At 47.5% G+C, this 25317-nt stretch overlaps 1 protein-coding gene across 1 annotated transcript; it reads left to right on the forward strand.

Annotated features, from left to right (window-relative positions):
* The first annotated feature begins 374 nt into the window (after positions 1-374).
* TMEM184B (transmembrane protein 184B) lies at positions 375-25296 on the forward strand. Its single transcript, XM_042838068.1, is given in 10 exon segments — positions 375-415; positions 9833-10093; positions 12705-12870; positions 16029-16119; positions 16658-16733; positions 19410-19501; positions 19775-19944; positions 20688-20882; positions 22764-22900; positions 22902-25296. Coding segments are annotated over 9 exon segments (1233 nt in total). The 5' UTR covers positions 375-415; positions 9833-9892; the 3' UTR covers positions 23007-25296.
* Positions 25297-25317: the final 21 nt, after the last annotated feature.

Consider the following 25317-nt stretch of genomic DNA (forward strand, 5'->3'; position numbering starts at 1 on the left):
CAATGCGGGACCTCGCTTCTAGGGGATCCGAGTTGATCGCTGAAGGGCAGCAGGCCGGGACCCTTCCCTTGGTATAACGCAGAGGAATTTGGGATTCGCGCTTTTCGCGTTTCAACCCGAAAACAAGCCGCGAAGGAGCAGCGTCGTTGGGCCGCGCTGCCCTTTTAAGAGCGGGGCGGTGACGTCATTTCCCCGCGCCCCGCCACCACCTCCGACTCCTCCTCCGACTCCTTCTCTAGGGACTGCGCATGCGCAGGTGGGGAGGGCCGAGCGGAGAGGGCCCGGCGTCGCCATGGGCTGGTGAGAGCCGCGCGCGCCCGCCTGCCCCAGCGCCGCTGCCGGCGCCCGCCCGCGGGGCAGCGGGGCAGGGCCCGAGCCCAGCGCCGGGCCGGGCCGAGCCTAGCCCCGCCCGCAGGTAAGCCGGGCCGGGGGAGGAGGGTGGCGGCACCGTGGGGTGCTCGAGGGAACCAGCAGCCCCCTCGCTGAGGCGGCCTCTGCCAACTGCGGGGCCTTGTGGGGCCTGTGCGCCCCACGCCGCTCTCTCCCCTCAGGGCGGTGCTGCCCACACGGACGCGCAGCCCCCGCGCTTCTGCTGGGTGTCACCTTCCTGTGTCGCCTCGCGTGGGGCTGTGCGGGGATCTGCCCTGCTCCGTGGGTGCTGTGTAGGTGTACGGGTAGGCTGTCAGCGCGTTCCTGTATCGCGTGTGGGTTGGGAGCCTGCTGGAGGTTGTGGTCGTCCTGTGAGGAGTGATTCAGGCTTGGCAGGCTGAGGGGATGGGGACGCTTGTGCGTGTCGCCGGGTTCTGGTGAGTGGTAATCCGGGAAAAGGGATGGAGTGGGTTTTGGATGGCTTTGTGAAAGCTCCTTGGAAGGTGGTAAAGCTGTCGGAGGGGGAGGAAGAGATGTGGGAGATGGAAAGGAGATAGCAAAGGAGGGAGCATTGTGAAGAAAGTTTGGAAACGTTCTTGCCACGTGTGGAGCTCGGTTGGAAGTAATCGCTGAAGAAGACAGGCTTCCTCCTGGAGAAGAGCTGAAGAGAAAAAGATGAGGGGTGATCAGTGACAGAACAGCATCTGCAGAGGAAATAGAAATGTTTTGTCCTGAGAAGCTGTGGTGCCCCATCCCTGGAGGTTCAAGGCCAGGTTGGATGGGGCCTTGGGCAGCCTAAGCTGGTGGTGTGTGGCTGGGTGGGGTTTGAGGTCCCTTTCAGTTCAAACCATTTAATGACTCTATGGAATGTCTGTTTCCTATTTTGTACTAAGTAGGCAACAATCAATGAAACTTTAACTGAGCATACATCCTGCTAACAAAGACTTGACTTTTGTTTGACACAGTAGTTACCTATTCCGCTGAACTTGTGTTGCTGGAATTTCTCCTGGAGTCCAAGAGCTAAGCATTCTTCCTAAAAGGGACCAGAAATCTCTTTAGATACATTCCTGCTATTCAGATCCATTATATTGAAGATTTGTATTTGTGCAGTAGTTTGGGGAAATTCACATTTTCAGGATGCTACTGACACTAAACACTAGGGCTTAAAGGAGTGATGCGATGATGATGATGATGATGATGATGATGATGAAGCTGCCTGCTTCAGGTGTCCTCAGGAGTACGGGATGCTTGTGTGTCCACTCTGGTCCAGTGGAGGAGCTTTTAAGTACTTAACACTATGGTCCAGAAGTGGTGTATGTGCTGTTCTTACTTCTTCCCAAACTCTCTGGGGTTTGCTTTCTTGTGGAGGGAGAACAGTTTCTTGCCAAGATGTTACATCCTCCCAGAACATGCAGGGCTCTGAAAGCTGTTTGAAAGTGACAAGGAGGATTAAAACACTCAGTTAAAGTAACTGTAAAATATGATACTGCTTAGTCTGGAAGCATCTTTTGGAAGTGTTTTTTCATATTTTTTTTATTTATTGTGAACTAATTTAGGAGCAACTGCTCATGTTTTCAGCACGGCAACCCTCAGGGTGTTTTTGGAGGTGAAATATTGCCAGTGAAGGCTGTGAGCTCTAACCACCTTCCAGGAGCCTCTCTTGCTAGCCATCCTCCTCCTGAGGATAAGTACTTGCTCCCAGCAAGGTTGCCTCTGGTCTTTGACAATCAGCTCAGCCTCTGAGGGGTTTTTTGTTTGTGATAGTGTAAGTGAAATATCTGGGAATGCAACAGAACAAACCATTTTCAGGGAAAATGCAGCGTGTGGGCAAGCTGCCCAGGAGACTTGCTGCACCTGGGTGTCACCAGATCCTTAAAGCCCCCAAGGGGCATAATTTACAGGAAATTCTAGAAGGAAATACCTTACGTGTTCTACCTGCTGCACTGAATATCACTTAACCCATTGGGTAAGTGCATATTTGTCTCCCCATCCTCAAGTCTGTCTCTGGATTGAAAGGATGGAGATGCTGCTGTTATCATCTTACAGCCACAGTGTGTGGGATTCTGGTTACACTGAAAGGATCAGCTGTTTGAGGACACTGGATAATGGAGAGTGACCAGGAGCAGTGAGAGATGGCATCACAGTTTCAGCTTGCCTTTTCTAAACTGAAAGCATTCTTCCCTCCTTGGCTGTGCCGTGCATCTGGCACCTTGTACAGTATGTGGCAAAACAAAAACAAAACCCTCTGTGGTTCAGCAAAGAAAATGCCACACGTTACCTAGAGTGGCAGTGAAGCCTTGAGAAGGAGATGAGATGAAGTAATGCCTTAAAAGTTGACCTTGCCATGCCACTGTTCCTTCCCAAGGCTGTAAAACATGCCGTGATGATATCAGACACTGCAGAGCTGATAGCTCGGGAGCCTGCAGTTGTCTGCTCATCTCCAGCACACATACAGCCTAAGCAGTAGTGATGAAAGTACCTTTCTCTCTCCAGGTCACTTAAAATGAGATGGAAAAGAGAGAGTTCTTCTCTTAATGGCGCACCGTATCTCATCCCTTTGTGGCTGTTTTGTTAGGGAAGAGCAGTTAGAGTTGGGTGAAGATGCTGGCAGCTAAGTGCTCTAAGACAGCTGGGAGTGGCCCCTCTCAGGCTGACTTTCAGACTCTCCCCTGTTCCAGTATCTCTGTGATGGCACTGATTTTATGGCAGAGCTATAAGGCGTTATTCATAGACAAGGGCTGCTCTGGAAGTAATGCCTCCTGTTTTATGATGTTGGCCCGTGACATCAGAGGTGAATGTGAAGTTTGAACCTTCCCATCAGTATTTTGTTACGTGTTGTTGCTGTGTGACAGAGGGCAGCAGAGGGGCAATCTGACCAGATGGTGTCTGATGTGGAAGTACCTATGAAGCAGAGGTGTGTCACTAAATTCCTCCATGTGGAAAAAATGGCACCTCTCGACACTCATTGATGCTTGCTGAACACTGATGTGACCAAACAGTGGATGTGAGCACAGTGTGGTGGTAAGTGGTACGTTGCAGCAGTGGTGACAGCCATGCATATCACATCAAGTGTCTCAATCAGCTCGTTTGTGCAAATCATCAGATTACAACCAGGGAGCTGTGTACAGAGCTGAAGATGTGGCCCTCGGTGGTAAAGTAATGTGCACTGTGCACTGTCTTTTGGGATAGGAGAGGGGAGATCCTGCTGAATTTTCTGGAACCCAGACAAACCATCAGCTCTGACCACTACATCACGACACTGACTGAGCAGAAAGCTCAAACTTGCAGAGTTAACCAGAGAAGAAGACAACCTTTCTCTTGCAACACCATAATGCCAGGCTCCATGCCTGTTTAAAGACTGTGGAGCACATTGCCATGTCTTGGCTGGTCTGATGCGCAGCGCCCACCGTATAGTTCAGACTTCCATCTGTTTGTGCTGATGAAAGATGGGCTGCGTGGGCAACATTTTCCTAGCAGCATTGCCATCATGGCAGCTGTGAAACAGTGGGTCACCTCAATTGGTGCAGGTTTTTATGAGTGCATCGTGCAGGCTCTTGGTCATCACTGCTGAAGACACGTGGCTAATGGTGGTGACTGTTGAAAAATACTGTTTTGTAGCAGCCTTCAGAAGAGGCCAAGCAAGGGTGTTCCCACTGTCTCTACTCACTGTGCTTTTGGCATCAGGTTGAGGTTGGTTTCCTTCCCTGGAGATCACTTTCTGCTTCTGAGCTTCCAGAGGTAGCTTCTGTGTAAAGGAAATGTTGTGTCTGGGTTCTCTCCTTATATAGGGCTTTGCCTCTTTCTGTGGGAAGGAGCTCTCCTCACCCGGGAGTCCAGGAATACAAAGCTCCTATTTCTGCTTTTAGAAGTCTGATCTGTTGAATCTTCGTTTTTCTTGGTGGAGTAACAGGGGACAAGAAGAATGTACCTGGGACAAAATCAGAGTAGTGATGCTTCACAGAATAACTATATATCCTGCAGCAATGTCAAGACTCGTCTTTTGTACCTCAGCACTTTGAAATGGGGAAGGATGAAGGCAAGCAGTGGTGGCATAAGTTCTGATTTGACTTTGTTCTTGAGATTTTGGGAGATGAAAGGCAAACTTCCTCTGTGGCACCGGAAACAAGTGTTTGCAACACATCCTTTCTCTCGCTGCCTCTTTCCCCTTTGCCAATTGCAGAACGTATCTGTAGTCTTCGTATGTTTCTCTCCCAGGAGCAGAGGGCTGGACTGGTTCATGTGAAGCAGAGCTGTGAGAAACATGGCATAGGGATGCAGTGCATGGCCCTAGTCTCAAAGGGCAATCGGAAGGATGAGAGCATCCCTTCTCCTCTTCTCTCTCCTCTTTTCTCTCTTCTGCCTGTCTCCTTCCGAAAAAGGGACTGGATGTTGGATGCTGACCTATTACAATGTGGGTCAATCAGCTAAAAAAGAAAAAAGGAGGAGGAGGGTGAAGGGGGGGGGGAGAGCTGCATGAGTACAGCGAGACAACAGAAATTAATAGAGCAGAAAAAAACTCTGGAAAGAAGAGTGGCGGCTCGGGGTAAAAGGGTTTTGTTGTTGATTCTGAGTTTTAAATGGGTGCTGTGGAGGGGAAGCAGCACTGCGTTAGGGTGGGTTAGCTAAATGGAGGGGTGGTAGGAGCTAGGAGCAGCCTGAATCTGGACTCAGTTATCCTTCCTGGGGCCTTTCCAATTCAGGATATTCTGTGATTCTCTTAAAACGAGAGAAGAAGTTGCACAGGCTTGCTGAAAGTTGTGTGTGTGTGTGTGCTGTACACTCCTGCTTGTACTCAGGTGTGGGATTATCTCTTAGATATGGCACAGGGTGGGTGCACCTTTACCTGGACAGCCAGAGCCCTCATGGATGCCCAGCTCCAGCACCTGCCTTCTGCTGCTCCCCGCATGCTGATTTGACCTCACTGCTGCTCTTCTCTCAATGTGAACAGCACATCCCTCTCCTAGCTGAGCACAGCACAGCTCATGTCAGGATGGTGTTACATGCATGGGTATGAGATATGTGATGCGGAGCAACTTTCAGGAGCTTGAGGTTATGAAGGTTTTGTCCAGTGTGTGTAGTAACATGTAAATAAGACACTAGTCGAAATTGCATGGCTGGTTGCATACTTAGCTCACAGATTGTTTCAGGAGCGTGATTGGAGAGCTTAAAAACACACCGTTGAGGCCTTTTTATGTCTTGTAGCTAACTATAGTAGATGCCACCCCAGAGAGCAAAAGCAATTTAAGATGTAATAAATTTAAAAGCATTTGATTTTCTTTTATTGCTATCACTGGTTTGATCTGCACCAGGGGCTCTGGCACTCTGTGGCATTATTTAGTCCTGCCTTCCTTCTTGCTTTCTCTACCCTTTGTTAGATCAGCTGGCTATGCTGTGCCTTTGGGGGTTGAAAAGAAGTTAAATCAATTACAGATTTGCAGCATATACCTGGCACAATGGAAGGAGCCGATCCCAGTTGGCAATTCTGGGCATTCTTATAATTAAAATAGTCTAAAATAAACCTCGAACCGTTTTGTCATGCATTCTTGTACTCCTTCCAAATGTAGGGGACATTCTGAAAACTGCAAAGCTCCTGCTTCACTGATGCCAGGCTTTTTCCCCGTGGTCTAATAAAAGCAGAAAGTTCTGACTTGAAATCAATCTGCACAATGGTAAGTGTGGGGTCAGGCGTAAGGAGGAGCAGCTCCTCACCTCACAGCCATCCAGGAGGGCCTTGCAGCCAGGTTGGGTTTGCTTCTTAGCTTGTCCAGTGTAACAGACGGAGGCTGAGCAGTTAAGGCTCTTTCCCAGGATAGCTTTGTGTATCGTTCTTTGCTCTCTCAGCAGTTCAGAAATGAAATACTTTCAGCCTCAGAGGAGATGATCTATTTTAAAAGCGCAGATTGTGTTTGCAGATGGCAGGGAGCAGCTTCGGAACGCTGCCGTTCACTCCTGGTGTCCCACTGTCAGCTGTACTGCACTTCAGAGCCTGCAGGAATTTGGGGACCCAGTGCTGCAAGCACCACTTCCCTCCTCTTGCGCAGTGTCAGGAGTGGGCTTGGTGTATTTATGGCTGTTTATCTTGATGTAGAAACAGCTCCTCCTCACTGCTAACATTTTCCATGCGTTGACGCAAGCCAAAAATGAAGTTTTTTTGTTTCCACTTGCGCCAGATTCCTTCTGTTTACTGTTCCGAGTTTATTTTTGGTGGAAGAAGCTGCCGTGTTAGTGTTAGGGACAGAAGGTCTCTGTTTCCAAAAGACACAGGGATGGCAATCTGTTTCTGATGGAGAACGACTGCACTGCTGTTCTCCTGTGGCCATGGGCCTTATGGGCGCAGCCGGTGAGCGGCAGAACCGCTCTTGTGCAGCATGGAGCCCCTTCCCTGTAAGGGTCTTGGTAATGCTGTTTGGCATCCCAGGATAGCTATCTTGTATAATTAGCCCATGGTTTTCTTTTTTTTTTGTTTGTTTCTTTTTCTCACTCTGAGAGCAGAGTCTGGTACTCCTAAAGTGGGGACCTCTTTACTGGAGGTCCAGAGGTGTTTACTGGAGGTGTTCCAGAACCATGTGGATGTGGCGCTGAGGGACGTGGTTAGTGGGCATGGTGGGGATGGGTTGGCAGACTGGATGATCTTAGAAATATTTTCTAACCTTTATAATTCTACCCAGATAGACTTTCTGGGTACGGTCCAGTTTCCAGCACACAGTGTTTTTCCTGGTTACGCATTCTCCTGCTCCTTTACAGTGTGTTGTATTGCGGGTTACCTCCGGGGGGAGCAAGGTAGTAAGTTGGAGATGGGAAAGCTTCAGAGGGAAATCCAGAGAGGGGGGTGTAAGGGTGCAAGTAACTTTACTGTCCCTTATAAATGGAAGCAATGACCTGGAGGAGAAAACAGGATGTGATGGTAGAACGAGGAATTCTTCCAGAGACTTCTCAAGGAACTGAAGGCTTAAGTCTGGGAGCAGGGAGTTGAGTTGCCCTCTCCCACCTGGGGCAGTGAGCAAGGCTTTATGGCCACTTGGGCTTGCTCATGTGGGTACCGTGGGCAAAACCGGATGGGGCTCTGGGCAGCCTGGTCTGGTATGAAATGGGGAGGTTGGTGGCCCTGCATGTGGCAGGGGGTTGGAGATTCATGATCCTTGAGGTCCCTTCCAACCCTAGCCATTCCGTGATTCTGTGAAGGTTATGTGGCACTGAGGGACATGGTTCGTGGGCATGGTGGTGATGGGCTGATCGATGGCTGGTTGTGATGGCTGGTTGAGCTAGATGATCCTAAAGGTATTTTCCAGAATTTATCATTCTCTCCTATGAAATTTATAATGCGTCGGATTCCCAGTGCAATACAAAATGAATTGGTGTAGGTTTCTAAATGCCCCTAATTTGCCATATGGTAATGTCATTGGATCGGTGCCTCACAGTACTGGGAGCTCTGCGGGCAGAGAACAAAAAGATGGTTGTCCCGTGTAGCTTAAAATGCATGAGAAACAACAGCAAAGATAGAGCCAGCTGGGAGGAGCACACAGAAAGAGATTACATCCAGTAGGCTGACCAGAGCAGGGCTGCTGCCTAACTGTAGTGGCAGAGTAGAAGAAAGGGGAAAATGCAGGAGAACTGGAGATAGCTTTGTAGATGTTGGACCTTTTCCCCAGGCACTATGGGAAGCAGGTGGTGTGGTAGGGGTGATGCTGTGATGGAGGTGGGTGTCCACTTACAGAATCACAGAATCATTTGAGTTGGAATGGGCCTTTAAAGTCATCTAGTGCAATTCCCCTGCAGTGAAGAGGGACGCTTAGAGGTAGATCAGGTGCTGAGAGCCCCTCCAGCCTGACCCTGGATGTGTCCAGGGACGGGGCATCCGCCATTACTTTGGGCAACCTGTGCCAGTACCTCACTACCCTGATTAGAAGGGATAATTTGGACATGTGTGTTAATTTTGAATGTTCAGGAATGCAGTGTTCCTTCATGTTTCGCTAGGAAGGGGAATGAGCTGAAGGTTATAATCAAGAAGTAGTGCTGACCCATGCAAACATGTCCTGAGGATGCCCTGAGGATAAGGGGTGCTCTCAAATCAGTGGGTTGGGGCAGGGGAACAGAAGTAGAGTCCCACTGAAGAAACCGTGCATGTTTTGTTTCAAGCACAGTGCTGGAAAGAGTTACTGGTTGCAATGACTGTGAATTAAAGGGGATTAAGCAAGGAACAGTGCATAATAATTCAATTAAAGACAGTTGGTGTACAATCACAAGAGGGCAGTATTAAGGTTATGTATACAATCTGAACTTGCAAACGCCCTTGCTTCTGAATGCTTAACCCTTGTTGCTGTTTCAGCTTCTTGTAAAAGAGGGAAGTGCAGAGAAGCAGAGCTATTCCCTTTCAGTTCCTCTGTTCTGACGATGTGCTCAGTGTTGTATTTGGGGCTGCGCTGTTGGTGTGGCTTGAATAAGAGTGGAGCTCCACGTCCTGCCCCTCCTGCAACTTTATGTGCAGCTATGGAAAGCTGGAACTTAGAACAGGAATATTTTGGAGTGACTGGGAAGAGCTAAGAAAAGCCAAGTTTGACAATTATCTTACAAATTAAGCCACAGCAGTTGTGCACTCTTAAAAAAAAAAGGGCATGCCTAAAATTATTAGGAGGTTGTCAGGAGGCAATGTGATGCTGTTTCCCTTGGTAATAGTGTCTTTGCTACGACGACAGCAAAAGCAGCTCTTACGGTTCACAGAGCCAATGGCAGTCTGCTTGTGATCTTGGTTTAAGTGGATTATCTTCCTCCAACCCAGAGGTCACATTAGAGCCTCCTTATGACCAAATTGAAAATAATAGCTGCTTTAGAACTTGGACCTGTAAGAATTTGTTCCATTGAATGAGAACAGCTTTTCACCCATAGGTAATGCTGCTTTGTAATCTTGCATATATGCGTTGTTCTGGGTGTGTTTTCATGGGTCAGCTGGCTTTTAAACACCAATCAGGCTAAATTCACATCACAGAGAAAATGATGCTAAGTTATCAGAGTTAGTGATAGGCTGACTAAGTATACCATGCCATATGGTGTTTGATAAAAGCATCGCTTTCATGCTCTTCTTCCTAGCCAGGAGAGCTTTCAGCGTGTATCCTTCCAACGCAAGCACTTTGGGCTGCATGTTGCTTTCAGAATGGCATTAGGAGAGGTAGGGATTGCTTGTGGAAGGGATGGGGATGCTTTCCTGCCCCCCTTGCCTTGTAGTAGGTGAGTGTGGTGTTCATCTTGTTCTTACATGTTTTTGTTGCAGGCAGGGGATGACAGCTGTGTTGTGAGTGGAAAAGAGGTTCCTGAGTACCGTGTGGCCTGTTGTATTGTATATAAGGGGTGGCAGAGGCAGGCTTACCAGGTGCTGTTCATAAAGCGTGAGCAGGCAAAGCACTGTTACTGTTGTGCTCCCGAGTCCTTCCAGCTGAGTTCAGTTGCTGTTGGTTCTCTTTCATGGCAGGTCCTGACTCTCGGGCAGTTCTTCGGCAATCCCAGGTGGATCCTCACACTGAAAGGCACCATGATGGTGATAAGTGATGTCACCGCAGCCCCCAGACTGGGGTCAGCTGCCACCACGCCGGCTGTGGCTCCCAACTTCTCCTGGTTGCCAGAGGATGGCAGCCCCACAGCTGTGGAGCAACCGATATTCCTCATGACCACCGCTGCTCAGGCCATCTCAGGTTTCTTTGTATGGACAGCTTTGCTCATCACCTGCCATCAGGTAAAACCCTGTCACTGCTATTTCTGACTCTCTCCCTTTCCCCACATGGTGGAATACGTGATACTTTGCAAATCTCTGCCAGATACAGCTATGTTATGGAGGGCTGCGGACTCTGAGGCGGTACGAGGACCTCTTCTTTGGGGTTTTGATGCATTACTGGTCAAGCTTTTGTATGAAGGCCTTTTTCTGCCCAGGTTCTGTAGTCTGACTGGTGAGGAAACAAAGTCTTTACAGCCAGCAGGTGCAGAACGTTTGGCCTTCTCTTGAGAGTTTGCAGAAAGGTGCATTCTCTCAAGCTGTCCTTTCCCAGGTCCTGTAGCTGTAGCTAGCCATTTTGTTGTTGTGTCAGCTGTTAGCTAAATGATCCTGGTCATCTGTTGTTTGACATACCTCCCTTTGATCTACTGTGCCAATGGATTCCCCAGGCTGAACTCTGCTGCGGAAAGGAGTAGCAGGAAACATTTTGTTTTAATTTTTCTCCCCTCCCCTCATTTCAGGGTAGGTGCCCTGGGAGCCAGAACAGCTCGAATGCTTCATCCTGTTCTGTACCTCTCTCTTATGCGGTTGTCATGTGAACTGAAAAACAGTGGGGAAACGCAAGCCCTGTTATTTATCAACCTGTGCTTTGTACCTGTTGGTCAATAGATTCCAGAGTGATGACTGAGGCCTAGGAAACTACAGCCTGTTGATGGCGTACAGGGGGTAGTGAAGCTCAAAAGTGGATTAGTCACTGATGAATAAGAAAGAGTAACACCTGCAGTTTCACCAGCTTGGGTAACAATTGCAAGTGCTGTGGGTCTTCCTGTTTCGGGGCAGAAATTGATCACCTACCAAGGATAGGAAGAAAATCTTTACTGTGCAGTGTAGCATTGCGTAGTTAGGCATTGATGCCTTACTCTAAAGAAAAAATGGCTCCAGGTCAGTGCTGGAGAGACTCTGTTGACTGAAGCTCGCTGTTGTCCTGTTGCAGGAAAGCAGTTCCTGTCTAAAGTGCTCTTGTAGGCACATGGATTGCAGGGCTCTTGTGACATCCCAAGGGCAAAGCTTGGAGTCATGTGAACCCGGGTATCAGCTGTCTCTGTGCTGGGTGAGGTGTGTCACTGGGATTGTCACAAGGAAAAAATATCACTAAGTTAGCATTAGTTTATTTTCAACCTGTTCTTGACAGGAAATGAGGTTTTTGGGAAATCCTTGCGGGCTGTGGAGAGGGAAGAAATGTATTTTGAGCCCTTCAGTCAACTTTGACTGAACCTGGCCAAGAGGCAGAGAGATATGAAAGGAGTTAACTTCCTCTCCCTCACAAGAGGAAAATGAGGTCATCAACGTGTGCTTTATTAGACCCCGTAGAATCTGCACAGCACATCCATATCATGTGCACACCCATGTGGAGGGCGAAGCTGCAAACAAATGCTTGTGTTACTGCAGGCAGCCAAATCAGCCAGTCATGAGGCAGATACATAACAAACAAGGTGCTATTAATTCCAGCAGCTTGATTAGGGTTGCTGTGCAAAGGCCTGGCCTCTGGAGAACGTGCCCTCTGCTGCCTCCATGGCCTGTAGAGTGTACCTGCAACACCAGCTGAAGCTCCTGCTCTGCTATTAGGCCATTCCAGGAGTGGTGCTCATCTTCAGAGTATGCCTGTGGTGGAGTCACCGACCCTGGAGGTTGCCAGGAAACATGTAGATGCAACACAGAGTCATGGTTTGGTGGGTGTGGTGGTGATGGGTTGATGTTTAGACCAGATGACCTTAGTGGTCTATTCCGACCTTAGTGGTCTATTCCAACCTTAATGATTCTGTGATTCTGAATAACTTTTCTACCAGATGAGTGTCTTGTGAAAAATGCAGCTTCGCTGTGGGATTTAGTAATGGCCAAAAAACTGTGGGCAGTGAGAATGAGGAGGGTAAGGACATTGTCATGCCCTCAGCCTATGACTTTGGGGGGATTGGCATGTGCATAGACAGCCAGGCAAAGTGAGTGGTGTGGCTGTGTGCTTCCTTGGAGCGCAGCCCAGTGCCTGGCACGGTGCTCCCTTGGTGGCTGAGGCTTCATGGCCATGCTGTCACAGATGTGCTGCGTGGCAGTTTTTGAGCAGATGGGCTGTGGCTCGTTGCCTCTGCGCTGTTGTGAAGGGCACTCGCAGGTTGTTTCAGGTGAAAGTCTTAAAAACATCCAGAACTGCCTGGAGAGTGAGCGTGTTCACTGTGAGTGTGTGCTTCTCTGTTCAGAGAAAAGGAACCTGCAGTGTTGTCCATCTTAGGTACTTAAAAGAGGCTAAGAGGAACGTGAGATTGGCAACAGGAAAAAAAATGATGAACAAAAGAAGAAGGGAAAGGTGATGATAATAATGGCGTGATCACTCCCGACGAGAAGCTAAATTAGAAATGCTTTCACTTTGTTTTCCTCCTCCTGTCCTTTCTCCACGAACTAAGGGATGCTGTATGAATGCCATAAGATAACAGCATTTTTGTCAATGCTTATTACCTTGAGGTTTCTTGAGACAACCAAGAGTTGTTTTACTGAATTTGTTTTCCCACTTGGCTCGCCAGTTCCACTTCCTCCTCTCTACTGCGCATGCTGCTGACCCTGGTTTCCCTCTCCATCTTCCCAGATCTACATGCACCTTCGCTGCTATAGCTGCCCAAATGAACAACGCTACATCGTTCGGATCCTCTTCATTGTGCCCATTTATGCTTTCGACTCATGGCTCAGTCTCCTGTTCTTCACCAATGACCAGTACTATGTTTACTTTGGCACAGTGCGAGACTGCTATGAAGGTAAGGAGGGCTCAGACACAGTGGGGGAGGTGGGAAGTCTCTACCATGAGAGAACTGTTACTGCTGGTTGGGAACAAGGAGATGCATCTACATCTTCTGCTGAGATGCAGTCTTATGGCTGTCTGACTGGTTGACCAGGGCTTGCTCAGTGATTGAAAAATGACACCTTGTCAATTTCTGGGCTTCGAGCACAACAAGATACATTGAGCTTTCCCTCTTGTGTTCTGCAGACACAAAGTTTATGATTTTTCCTGGTCCTTTGCTTCAGGAAGGTATAAAGCAAAAAATGCGGGTGCTTAAAGCAAGGGATTGATTAGTTCCTAGCTCTTAGAGCAGCCCTTAGTAACCAGATGCTTGCTTTGAACTGTTTGCTAGTGAAGTATTCCTGTTGTCTCACCTTATGGCCCCTTGTGTGATGGCACAGCCTCCGTGTGCTGGTGTTATTGAGGGGTGAAATGCTTCGTAGTCCTGCAGGAGAGGATGAGTTAGTGATGCTTTCATTTTTGGTCGTCAGCTGCAGATGATACCACTAACGTTTTATGTGAGAAAAACAGTTACTCTGCAATAAACACTATCTAAACATCTATCTCATCCAAAAAAGAACCTTCTGCCCACCCACAGGAGAGAATGCATTCTGGCAGCATGCTTTTGAGGGCAGTTTATTACCATACCTGCATTAAATCGTTTTAGTGAGATCTGCATTGCAGAGAGGTGCCCCTGACCGCGAACAAGTTAATCAGCTCAAAGGACCAGTGGCCCTCCTTCACATCCATGACAGTGCCCTGAGACACAGCAGCAGCAGCAGATGGCAAACGTGTGCACACAATTCAGAAGGCAGCTTTGTTTGGGCCTGTTGTTTTCTTTTTTTTTTTTTTGTTCCTCCCTACTTCCCCACCCTGTGTGCATGTGTAGGTCTAGCAGGAAGCCTGCTGTGCTGCAAAACTCCTCTCCTAGCAACAGCCATTATCCCTCTGCCTTGCACAGGGAGTTTGCAAACATCAGAGCCTCTGCTCAGGAGGCAGCCCACGCTCCAGAGCTCACCGATTTCCTCGGCATGTTGTGCTGTGTGAAGGGACTGCAGGTAGAGGTGAAAGCACATTCAGCCACCAAGTTCTCCATTGCTTTCTGTGGGGACTGCTTTGAAGCTGTCTCTTTGTTCTCTCCTCCCTTTGCCATTCTCCTCCTCACTTATTTATTATTATTTTTTTTCTACAAAGACTCTATGTTGGGAACTGTTGGGTTAGAAAACTCTCTGTTAGAGAATCACAGAAGACCCTGCTGATACATTCTGACATCTATCTTGGGCCATTTATGGGCTTCATTTCTTAGTGTGTGTTAGGAGGAGCATCTGGTGTTCTTTCCATGTGACTCCAGCAGCCAGGTTTGTACAGAAAGCAGTATTACTGACATGAGTAGATTTTTTTTTTTTGTTACACCAGTGATGTGAATACATCTGGTGAATGCAGAGCAGGAATGGGAGAACAGTTGTTTTGCTACTGCAGTTAGCTTTGATAATTAGCATTTGTTTCTTTGGGGGGTGGAGGGGCAGATTCTTCTCCCACCTCAACTTTTTGTTTATTTCCTCTTCTGTGGAATGGGCAGCTGGTATTGTAATGACCACATCAGAGGGCAGGGGTCACTGGAGGGTAATAGGAAAAGCTCTGCTTTTCTTCCTCTGAGTGGTTGGAGCTGTCACCCAAGCTGCAGGAAAATTGCAGGCAAAAGAGCTTACCGCAGTTATTTAAATAACTTTTCCATGTTTGGTGTTTTCTTTCCTAATTATGGCTTTTTAGAGTCATTGCACTGTGAACATACCTAGCTGTGGTCAGTAGCTAAGATTACAGATGGAATAGCAATTTCCCAGTTACATAAGTGGAAGCAGGTATACCACAAGCTTTTATGTGCTGCGGCATTCTTGCCAGCTAGGCACATCTAGAAGCCATTAATATAATGTTTGGAGGCTGAGCATTTTGGGCACTGTTGAGTTACCTCTTTTCTAGGACATAGCTTGGATGCTTGTAGAACAAATTAGAGTCCGTGCTGGCAGTGAACTGTGGAATTTCTTCCAGGTGGTAAAATAGACCTGAGGTCTAATAACTGGTTACTTGGTGAGGTCAGGTTGTCAGCACAGTATATTAGGCTTCTGTTCTTATTCCAAGGTCCCTTGAGACTTCCGTTTCCATCCCAAATTGTTTTGGTTTTGTATTATGTCAGTGCCAGAGGCCCAAACCAGGATTTCAGTAATGGCATTCCGGGGAATGTCTTGGAATGGAGTATCATAGAAAATGAAGTTGAGAGAAGTGTTGTCTGATCCAATAGTGATTATGAGAAGTGAAGAGAGTGGCAGCCAAGACTTGTGGAAGCTAACTTCATGCACAGTTAAATGGTTTTGGATCCCTTGAAAAGGAAACGGGTCAGTAATTATGATAAGAGTCCTCTCCACTGTGTCTTCGTCTCATTTTATGTGTATCAGCTCAGCTGAGCATTGAAAAGAATTGAAGTGGAGCAGAGTATTAGTGATCAGTCTGAGAAGGCTCTTCCTCATCTGTACCAACTTGCTGAGGGAGGCAGGACAGAAGTAACCCAAGAAGAGTGCTGTTGAGTACACAAGAAGTTTCAGCTTTCTGAGGAAATGAGGCACAAAGCCTGTTTATAGAAAATATCCACCAGACATGAAAACAAAGTTTCACTCATTGGTGGAAACACTTTCTCCAACTTTTAGGTCTACAATGCATCACTTCAGAGATAGTGCTCATCACTTCAAAGGGCAGAAGTAGGAGATATGGTTGATGAATCAGAAATAACTTTTCCATATGATTTAATATTGGTGTAATGTCCTGGAATAATGCACAGGAACTCTGCAAAGAGTGACATCTTACAGCTGCCAAGTAAAACAGGCTGACCACAGTTTTAAATGGTCCTGTGACCCTTTTGGCATGAGGAGTAGATCTGGCCTGGGACCTTGGCCAGACTCCAGTTCAGACAGTCTTGTGAATGCTGAGGTAGGGAGTTAAATGCAGTGAAAACAAACTGGAGTGCTTTAAGAGGAAAGATGCTGCATAAGCAGTCCCTGCTGATGTTTGGTCTGTTGCCTGCTTTCAGTCCTTGCACCTGTTTTGATGTTGGTTGTCATTTTACTCTCATTGATGTCTTTGCAGCCTTTGTAATATACAACTTTCTCAGCCTCTGCTATGAGTACTTGGGAGGGGAGAGCTCCATTATGTCTGAGATCAGAGGGAAACCAATCGAGTGAGTATTTATTCTGCTTGCAGCACAGTGTGCTAATCCTTCTGTGCCAGTCTACTGTGTGTCTATCCCTGTCCCTAAAAACTATGTTAGGTGGCAAATACCTGCTGGGTCTGGGCAGGATGGCTAGTGATGATTTATCATTATCTTGCTGCAAGACAGGTCAAGCTGATCGTGTCCTCTTAGGCTCGTTGGATTGATTCACAGCTTTTCTGAACACCTGCCTGCTCCTTTGTTCCTTTTCTTCCTTTCTCCTCCTCTCTATCTTCCCTCTCTTCCGTTGGTTGTGCGCGCTTCCTTTGGGGTCTGCTTTTTTCCCTGCTACTCAGCTTAAAATAAATTGTAAAAAAGTTTGGAGTATGAAGTCAGAATGCTGTTCTAAATATGTCTCTGAAAGAGGCTGTGATTGTAACTGTAGTCATGACTGGAGAAATCATAGTCCTGTGACTGCTACAGAGGAGGCTGGCAGAGAGAGTAAAAATCTTGCGCTCAGGCCCAGATCTGTCTTCTAATCCTTGCAATCTGTTGTTGGTTCTTTCAGGTCCAGCTGTGTATATGGGACTTGCTGCCTGTGGGGAAAGACCTATTCAATTGGATTCCTGAGGTTCTGCAAACAGGTATGGGCTGAAAGAGCAGTGCTGTCCTCCAGAATTGAATGAATTGTGTGGCAAGGTGGCAGTGTTGCCTTTTTGCTGCAGAACTTTGAGGTGTGTGTTCCTTTTAGAGGATTTATAACATGATTTTGAGACAGGCTGCTGAGATAGTGTTGTTTTGGTTTTTTTTTGAGATGCGCTAACATTTTCTACTTAACCCCAAATTAAGAAGGCCTAGCAAAAGACAGGGTTTATCTCCTGGATCTGATGTTAGCCCTGGGATTTCCTCTTCCCTTTTGGGATTACAGAGGTCCCAGCTTTGAGAAATTGATGGCTGTGTTGTGTTGCAGACACCCAGTAGTTGTGTAACAGCCTCCCAAATCCACAGTGCTCCTATCATGGCTAGGAGTAGAGGAGGGGGTGGAGGTTAAGCACAATACAATGATTTTTAGGAGGAACCAAGTATTGCTCACCATGTCTGTCTGCTGAATTGGGTATGTTGAGGGGGAGGGAACAAGAGAGATCTAAACCATGATATAGCCCTTGTCTGCTCATCAGGTCAGTCACCTCTGGCTGCCTTGAAACAGCAGGTGAGTTTTAAGGCCTTTAATGACCAAAATTATCACACGAGGTTTCTCTGGAGACAACATGAAGCACATCTGATGCTTTGAAAGGGCTCAGTTCACTGTCATTTCAGTCTCTGGGACTAGATCTCTGCCCTTCCTTCTTCCCACTTTGTGCCCCCATCATCTGTGTCTTAGCAGTGTGGAGAAACATCAAAGGTACAATGCAGACTCATAGTAACATCCAGATTGGCCTTTATGAAAAGAACACATCTTTCTTTTCTATGTACTGTTTGTCTGTTTAGTATTCTGCTCTCATGCCTTCCTTGTTTTCTTCCCTGAACTGTTCCCTGTATGCTGCTTCTCTTGTTGCTCTTCATTTGTACGCCCCATTTTTGATCCCACACATTAGCTAATCTTTTTGCTTCTAATAATGTTAACATTTGCCTTTTAAACATGTCATAAGAAGGCATTACACCCATCAAGATGAAGGAGTGCTGAAGTGAGAATTTCCCTTAAACTTCTTGTTTCTCATGTCCTGCAGCCTCTGGCAAGTATCTATGTGGGTTGCACATGAGTGTGTTTGGAAAGTTTGGGTTTTTTTTTCCCCCCACTACAATGAAAATTAGAAGCACTTTTTCGTAGGCATTTTGCTGGCTTCTGCAAATCTTTAGCTTATTTGTTAACTCTGGCTTAGGTGGACATTTTGCTCTTGCTTTGCTGTTATCTGGCAGCAGTTCTTCTAGTCAGGCCAGCCCTTTGCATACAGCCAACTCTGCTGTGGGGGCTGTGAGTGAAGTGTCTTGCAAAGTGATGTGCTAAGTACTTCCGTGCTTCTTGGCTCAAGCTTACATGTTGCCTTGGTGAGAGGTTTTTGACACCAAGACTCACTTTCTGGTACTTCTAGACTTCCAGGATTGGTGAGTGAGACCTTCCAAGGCAAATTCCTGGAGAGGAGAGGGACACACAGCAGATCTCAATGCTAATCTATGCAGGATCCCACCAGTGTGGTAATCAGGAAGAGAAGTGTGCTGGAACAAGCACCTTGCCCATCTTACTCTGGCCCTCAGCATCTCTAGTGCTGCCTCCCACCTCCTCCACCTGTATTTTCTGCTTTTCCCAGTCCCTTTAATCGTGAGGGTGTCTGTGTACTGCAACCACTCCTTTCCATCCCCTCTCTCCACCCCAAGCTGTTCTCAGACAGGTGCCTGGTGGGGGTCAGTCGGTCTGCACACATTGCCTGAGATCCTGCAGCAGTCTGCTGGTTTGTTGGTGGCTGTGATGTAAAATCTGGACAGATCATTTCCTTAAAAATTGTCCCCATCGAGGTTGTTAGCTGGATCTGTGTCTGGTGACCCTCACAGCTGGGTCACACACAATCCACATGCTTCCTGTATGCCATAGCATCTTCTGGGGAAGCATCTAAAAATAAAACACGATGGTTTGGATTGCAGAGAAATGGTTAAGCCATCTGCAGATTGGAAGGAGGGGAAGCTCAGAGGACAGAGCTGTTTACCAATTAGCCTGACCTTTTCCAGTTCACATCTTTACAGTGACTCACTAACTGGCATGTGCTGGGGTTTTTAATCTCCTTGAAGTCTTATGACCACTAACAAATTGCATTGTATCCAGAGCAATCATTCCTCTTTGGTTTTGCGTTCTTTCTGTGCACAGTCCTCCCTGCATGCATGCAGGTCAGCACCTGCCCAGGCTGTTCCAGCCTTCTTTGGGGAGATACAAGTGATCTTTTAGGTTCGTGACCTTGTGCTCTTTTAAGACCTCAGCGTTCGACTTCCCTCTTTCCAGAAGGATGGAGGTTGTGCTGGCTTTGAGAGAGAGTAACTCTTGGAAGCTGTGCTTTATACCTGTAGTGCCTATGGATAGAGCAGATCCCAAGTGCCTTAGAGTCTTTCCATCCTGTACAAGCAAATAGCACACATACTTCCTCTGAATCTCCTGTCTCCTCTTGGGTGCTTCAGTCCTCAAGCACAATTGATTAGCAAGTGTCAGGCTCCTTGTTGGGGCTGGATTGCATTGCCTTGCATGGCAGGTCACTGTCACTGTCCACTGGATGCTTGTTTGAATGGTGGCCTCTTTCACCTCCTGCCTTCTCATTCTCCTCCTCTTATTCCTGTAGGCTACCCTGCAATTCTGTGTGGTGAAGCCCCTCATGGCGATCAGCACGGTCATCCTTCAGGCCTTTGACAAATACCAGGATGGTGACTTTGAGTAAGTATGTTTGGCTAGAATGGAGGTTTCAGTTTCCCTTTCTCTGCTGGGCCTTGGGAAAAGATGGGGGGGATGTACATAAATTGAATTTGTAAGTGAGAGGAGAGGGCAGAGGTAAGCCTGCTGGTTTCAGGTTTTCTTCTGCTCTAGTTTGGGGGAGAGAATGGGACAGTGAGCTAGTAAGGAAATTAGAGTCCTGGTGCTCCCCGGTGATGGTGGCAAAGGGAAAGGGCTTTCAGGGCTTTCAGGTGTTTGTATGTTTGCTCTCTTCAGTGTAACCAGCGGCTACCTCTACGTGACGATCATCTACAACATCTCTGTCAGCCTGGCACTGTATGCCCTCTTCCTTTTCTACTTTGCCACACGTGAGCTTCTGAGTCCCTACAGCCCAGTCCTCAAGTTCTTCATGGTGAAGTCTGTCATCTTCCTCTCCTTCTGGCAAGGTGAGCTGTTTTTCCCTTCGCTTTATAGCCACAAAGAGCTCTGTGCAGGGACTCAGATGCTCGAATTGATAGAGCGGATGATTAATAGTCCAAATGTCTGTCTGCTTTTTTGTTGTTTTTTTTTATTGTTGTATTTGTTTTGTAATCTTTTCTTGCTTTTTCTAGGCAGAGCTGATTTGCATTTCAATCATAAAGCGTGAGGTGCCGAGGTTTTATCTGCGTGCTGCATTTTATTGATTAAAGTGGCACATCTAAAAATCTTTTTAGTGCTCTGTATACAAAACTGTAGTGGCTTATCTGTGATTCTTGTGCTAGCTGAATGTGCTGCTGCAGAAACACTACTACATATTGATGTTTGTGAAGGACATTCAGAATACGGACACATCATGATGCAGACGCCACATCAGAGAGGCTAAATTCCACCTCAGCTTAATGCTTCTTACTAACAGGTTGTAAGCATTTCCCTATTCAGTGCCCTACTTTGGTTTACCGAGTTGCACTTCAAAGGCTAATTGAGTATGAACTTAGATGGAATTTAGGCTGTTGGAGTTTGGCCCATCCTCCCTGTGCACAGACAGACTAATAAGCTGTCTAGTTTATCATGTTGAGCCATCTGGTCACAAGCTTTCTGTCTTCTCTGGAATTCTTCAGCCACCTGGTATATGGACAGGGGAAAATATCTTTCTTACAACTGAGTGTCACGCTTCTCTTGCACGTTTACGTGAGGTTATTCCTTTGTTTAGGGATGCTTCTGGCCATCTTGGAAAAGTGTGGTGCCATCCCCAAAATCCACTCTGCCAACGTGTCTGTGGGTGAAGGCACGGTAGCTGCTGGATATCAGGACTTCATCATTTGTGTGGAGATGTTCTTTGCAGCCATTGCCTTGCGCCATGCCTTCACATACAAGGTGTATGCAGACAAGAGACTTGATGCACAAGGTAAGAAAAATGCCAATGCACATGGCCTGTCTGCTTGGTAGCAAGACTGGGTGGAGATTGATCCCTCTGGGATCCAGCACATTGATATGACTCTCAACCTACATGCTTGAAAAACGTCACATCCCCTCCTCCGTGGTGTCTGAGCCGATGCGTTGTGCAACAGTTCTGCAGGCCAGAAACCTTTCCTGAATTGCATTGTTCCCTTTTCAGTTCCCTAGTATGCCACCCATGATAGCTTGTTGCAGACCTCAGGGTAGCATGAAGTTGCATCCTTTCAATAGAATGGGTTTGTCCTTCTTCCTCTCTCCCCAAAGGGGAACTCCATTGCTCTGGATTGTGCAATAGTCTGGAGGCAGGAGGGACAAGGCCAGAAACAGGCTCTGTTTTGACTCCAGCGCAGGAGGATGAGGCTGTGCTTTAGCAATATGTTTTGCCTGGAGGAGGAGGATCTTCTTGTAATGATTTTGAAGGTGGAGCTGTTAGAAATCTTATTCTGGGGAAGATAGAGGTGGAAGTTTTCGGGGAAATGGGGCTTTTGGTTCCCCAAATAAAGGTGGGGGTGGATGGGAGTCTGCGCTGAGCTGCAGGAAGACAGCAGCCCTGGGGAAGTGTTCATGTAGATAATCTCTCCATCTCAGCTGCCCCCAGAGGTTTAGAAAGAGCAGTGGCTAGAGGTAGGAGAGGTGAGACCTGTGTGTGATGAAGGGGTAGATTGCTGTCCTGGACACTGGGGATGATGCGGTGGTGGGTCTTGTTCAGTTCTTGTTATTTCCTCTCTCTTTTTCTCTCTGTCTCTCCATCTCTCCCCTCCCCCTTTTTTCTCTCCCTTGCTTTGGCCACTGGTCCCTGATGCAGCCGTTCCATCATATGGGCCATACGGTAGGTGCAGCATGCTCTGTGTGTTTGTCTCAGTTGGTTTTAACTGGGATATGCTGTTCTGTCCTGGTTCCCAGCCTGCCTGCTACCTGCCCTGTCCCTTGCTCCCCTTCCTGTAGATCTGTAATCTGACTGCCTCACACAGCTGCTTTAGGGTTGTCTGGATACACTGTAAAAGAGCCCTTGACAGTAGCATAACACATGGTTAGAGCATTCGTGTTGGGCCTGTATGAAACATTTCTCCCTGAAAAACTGAGCAGGCTCTCAAAGGAGCTGGTTTGCTCCCTCTCAGCCCAGTCTCCCTTCTCTCATGAATGCTACAGCTAATCAGCATGCCTTGGTTGCTGAGAGAGCTCATCCTCAGAGCTGAGCAGAGCCAGAGGCCCATGCTGGAAGCGGAACTTAGAGGCTGGGGGAAATGGCAGCTCCTAGAAAAATGCCTAGCACTTGGTTGGGACTGGCTTCAACTGCTGCATCCTTTGCTGTGACACCCTCCAGCTGTGGTTCTGCCTTGTACTGCCCATTCCCTTCCTTTATCTCCTGTGTTCTCCTCTCCCTTTTTATGATTTCTTTCCTGTGGGTGCTTTTATGCCACCCATTTCCAGTGAGTGGGAATGGCAAATACCATTTCTTTGACATTTTTAGAAGTTTCTTGAGCTTTTTTTTACTTCCAAAAGCCTTTACAGAAGCACCTCCTTACCTGGCTGTCTCTGTCACACCCCTGAGCCAGCTCAGGTCGCACACGGGGAGGTTGTTGCTGTACGTCCCATTCTCATGGCCCCTATTTGCTGCTGAGGTGGATTCGCTCAGACTTTGGGAGCAATCCTGATAAAACTTGGCACCATTTATTTGTGTGGCATTTCTTCAGCTGCTGCTTAAGGAATTCTGTAAAGTAATTTCTGCAGGACCTAGGAGCGCATGTTCCCTGTTCTTCCCTTCATGTTAAGGCATATGGGGGAAAGCAGTGGTACTCTTCACCTCTTCCTCCCCGTCACACCCCAACAGGTCGTTGTGCTCCCATGAAGAGCATCTCCAGCAGCCTCAAGGAGACCATGAACCCCCATGACATCGTCCAAGATGCGATCCACAACTTCTCCCCAGCCTACCAGCAGTACACCCAGCAGTCAACGCTGGAGCACGGCCCCCCCCTGGCGCAATGGCAGTCACGTCATCTCACGCTCCCACAGCTGCTCGGGGGCCCGTGACAACGAGAAGACCCTCTTGCTGAGCTCTGATGATGAGTTCTAGGAGGGAAAACTGCCAGCACAAGCTATCGTTTTCCTTCCTTTGTTGCTTTTAATTTCTTTTTTTAATTTATTGAAGCAGAAACAAGCAAGTCATATCACCTCTTAGTGCAGATTGCAGAAATGGGCATTTCCCATTAGCTTTTGTGGGTACAGACGCAACGAGTGGAATGGAATTAAGGGAATGGCCAAGACTTGCTTCTCAAGCCCGTTCCTCACAGCAGCAATTGACTGGAATTAACTGAAGCAAAGCTCCACTGTCTGGGGCTCTGCCTCCCACACCTGCTCAGCTTGATGTGGCGTGTGACTGGCCAGAGCCTGGAATCGTGGCCAGAAATGTTTCGTTTTCAACTGGACGACCTGACTGCTTTGAATTCCTCTTCCTGAATGATTGATGTAGGCACAGCTTGTACCCCCAGCTCCCCGGTACTAACGTCTCTGTGATCCTTGGGAAATGGGATTAGGATGCAGTGATAAGCATTCCTGAGGGCCAGACTGGAGATTGGACCCTCTGTAGCCATTGCAGTGAATATTTAGTATGGAACGTCTTCTCTCACACCTCTTAAGCGCTGCTTGTGAGGGCCTGTATTTGAGTGAGTGTAGGGGAAGAGAGCAGGACTGTCGTCTTGTTCTGCCCTCTCTGTTCCTGTCAAAGCTGCCTGCTGGAGCTCAGCAGGGCTGGAATTATTATCTCACAAGGGCAGAGTTTTCTATCACCAGGTGATCTCCCCTGCATTCCTGGGGCAAGATGCTGCCTGGAGCATCTGTCTCCTGCTAACCAGCATTGACTGGCCGTGACAGGTGGTAGAAGTCCGTACAGCTCTGGCTCTTTCATCACTCTTGGGGAAAGGAGCATTTGTGAACACTAAGATGTTCTTTCCTCTTGTTCCCTGCCCCCTACCAACAGTGCTGCCTCTCTCAGAGTTGTGGATTGTACCAGCAGCTGTCAGAGCAGGTCCCAGCCCAGGTGTCTTGCAGGTGGCCTCCCCTGCAAGCTGCAAAAGTTTTGCCCTTTGACTGGAGTATCTGGGAAGAACCTTTCCAGATTGCCCCTTGTTGCTCTGCTAGAAGAAGCAGGGTCTGATTTACTGCCCAGAGTTCACCTTTCTTCCTGTATCCTGATTGCTGCACTTGTTCGTTCTCTTCCTCACAAGTGACAGTGAGCAAAGAGCTCCTTGTTTCCTCAGCACTGCTACCAGGTCAGGAGCAGCACGCCCTGCAACACCAGGAAGTTGGCTCCTGCTTTTCCTAACTGCTTCAGTAGGCACATAGATACTATCTACCAGGCTTTTTGTGGGCTTGGTGTAAAACTCCTCATCCTGTAAGCCACTTGGAAAGCGGGACTGAAGTTTGAGCTTTCTCTCCATCTTCTGTGGCTTTGATTAATAGGTTTTTTAGCGTGGAATATTTATTTTAAATTTCCCCTCTCTTTTAGAGGACAAAATCCCTTCCTCCCTTCCATTGCATTTGCAGGCTTCGATGATGTCCCAGTGTCACTTAAGCAATGCTCATCCCCAGCATTTGTTGCATTGGATGGCCAAGATCTGAAATCTCAGAAATTGCCCTGTTGAGCCTGAAGATACTCCAGGCTTGGGGGAGCATTTTCTAAACATGATTTTAAAACGTATGCTGCATCTATATGCTGTGCATAGGATCTGGATATTCTCAAAGCTTCCTGTATGTAGAGGTTTAAAGTATAACTCTGTTGCACTAGCTGCCTTTGGAGAAGCCTGGAGAAGAGCTAGCGCCCAGCTAACAGCCAGCTGCCATGCATTATAATTTTATATATATATTTTTATAACACTAAGCAAAACCATCTCTGAGCTTCCTGCACTCCCCTGCAATAGGCCAGCACCAGGACAAGGATCGGCTCTGAAGCCACTCTGGTTTGGAGGAGCAAATCCCTAACCTGAAGACCCAGAGCTTGAGACCGATTGCATCTCTTGCTCTCTCAAGCAGTTCTGCTTGTGGTAGCCTGAGGCCAGGAGTAGGTCCTCAGAGCTGCTCACTCCCTTTCCCTCCTCGCCCTTCCTTTTTGTCTACCATGTAACATACCCATGGGATTTGTTTATTATTTTTTCCATGTAGAGTAGTTCTTTGTATATAAACAACTGAAAAGAAAAAAAAAAAGTATGATAAATAAGACAGAGCCACCTAGTTTTGTACCTATTGTGTTTAACTGATGTGAGCTCAGCGACAAGCCGCTCTCTCTATTTTGGTCTTTGTGAAGTTATACTCTGCAGAAATGAGCAAATATGATGACAAATAAAAATATAGAGATAATATAGATTGTACTTCAGCTGCCTCTGTGTCAC

This window comes from Centrocercus urophasianus, unplaced genomic scaffold (assembly GCF_019232065.1).
Source record: "Centrocercus urophasianus isolate 14NV4802_14NV808 unplaced genomic scaffold, USGS_Curo_1.0 seq_73, whole genome shotgun sequence".
Lineage (NCBI taxonomy): Eukaryota > Metazoa > Chordata > Aves > Galliformes > Phasianidae > Centrocercus > Centrocercus urophasianus.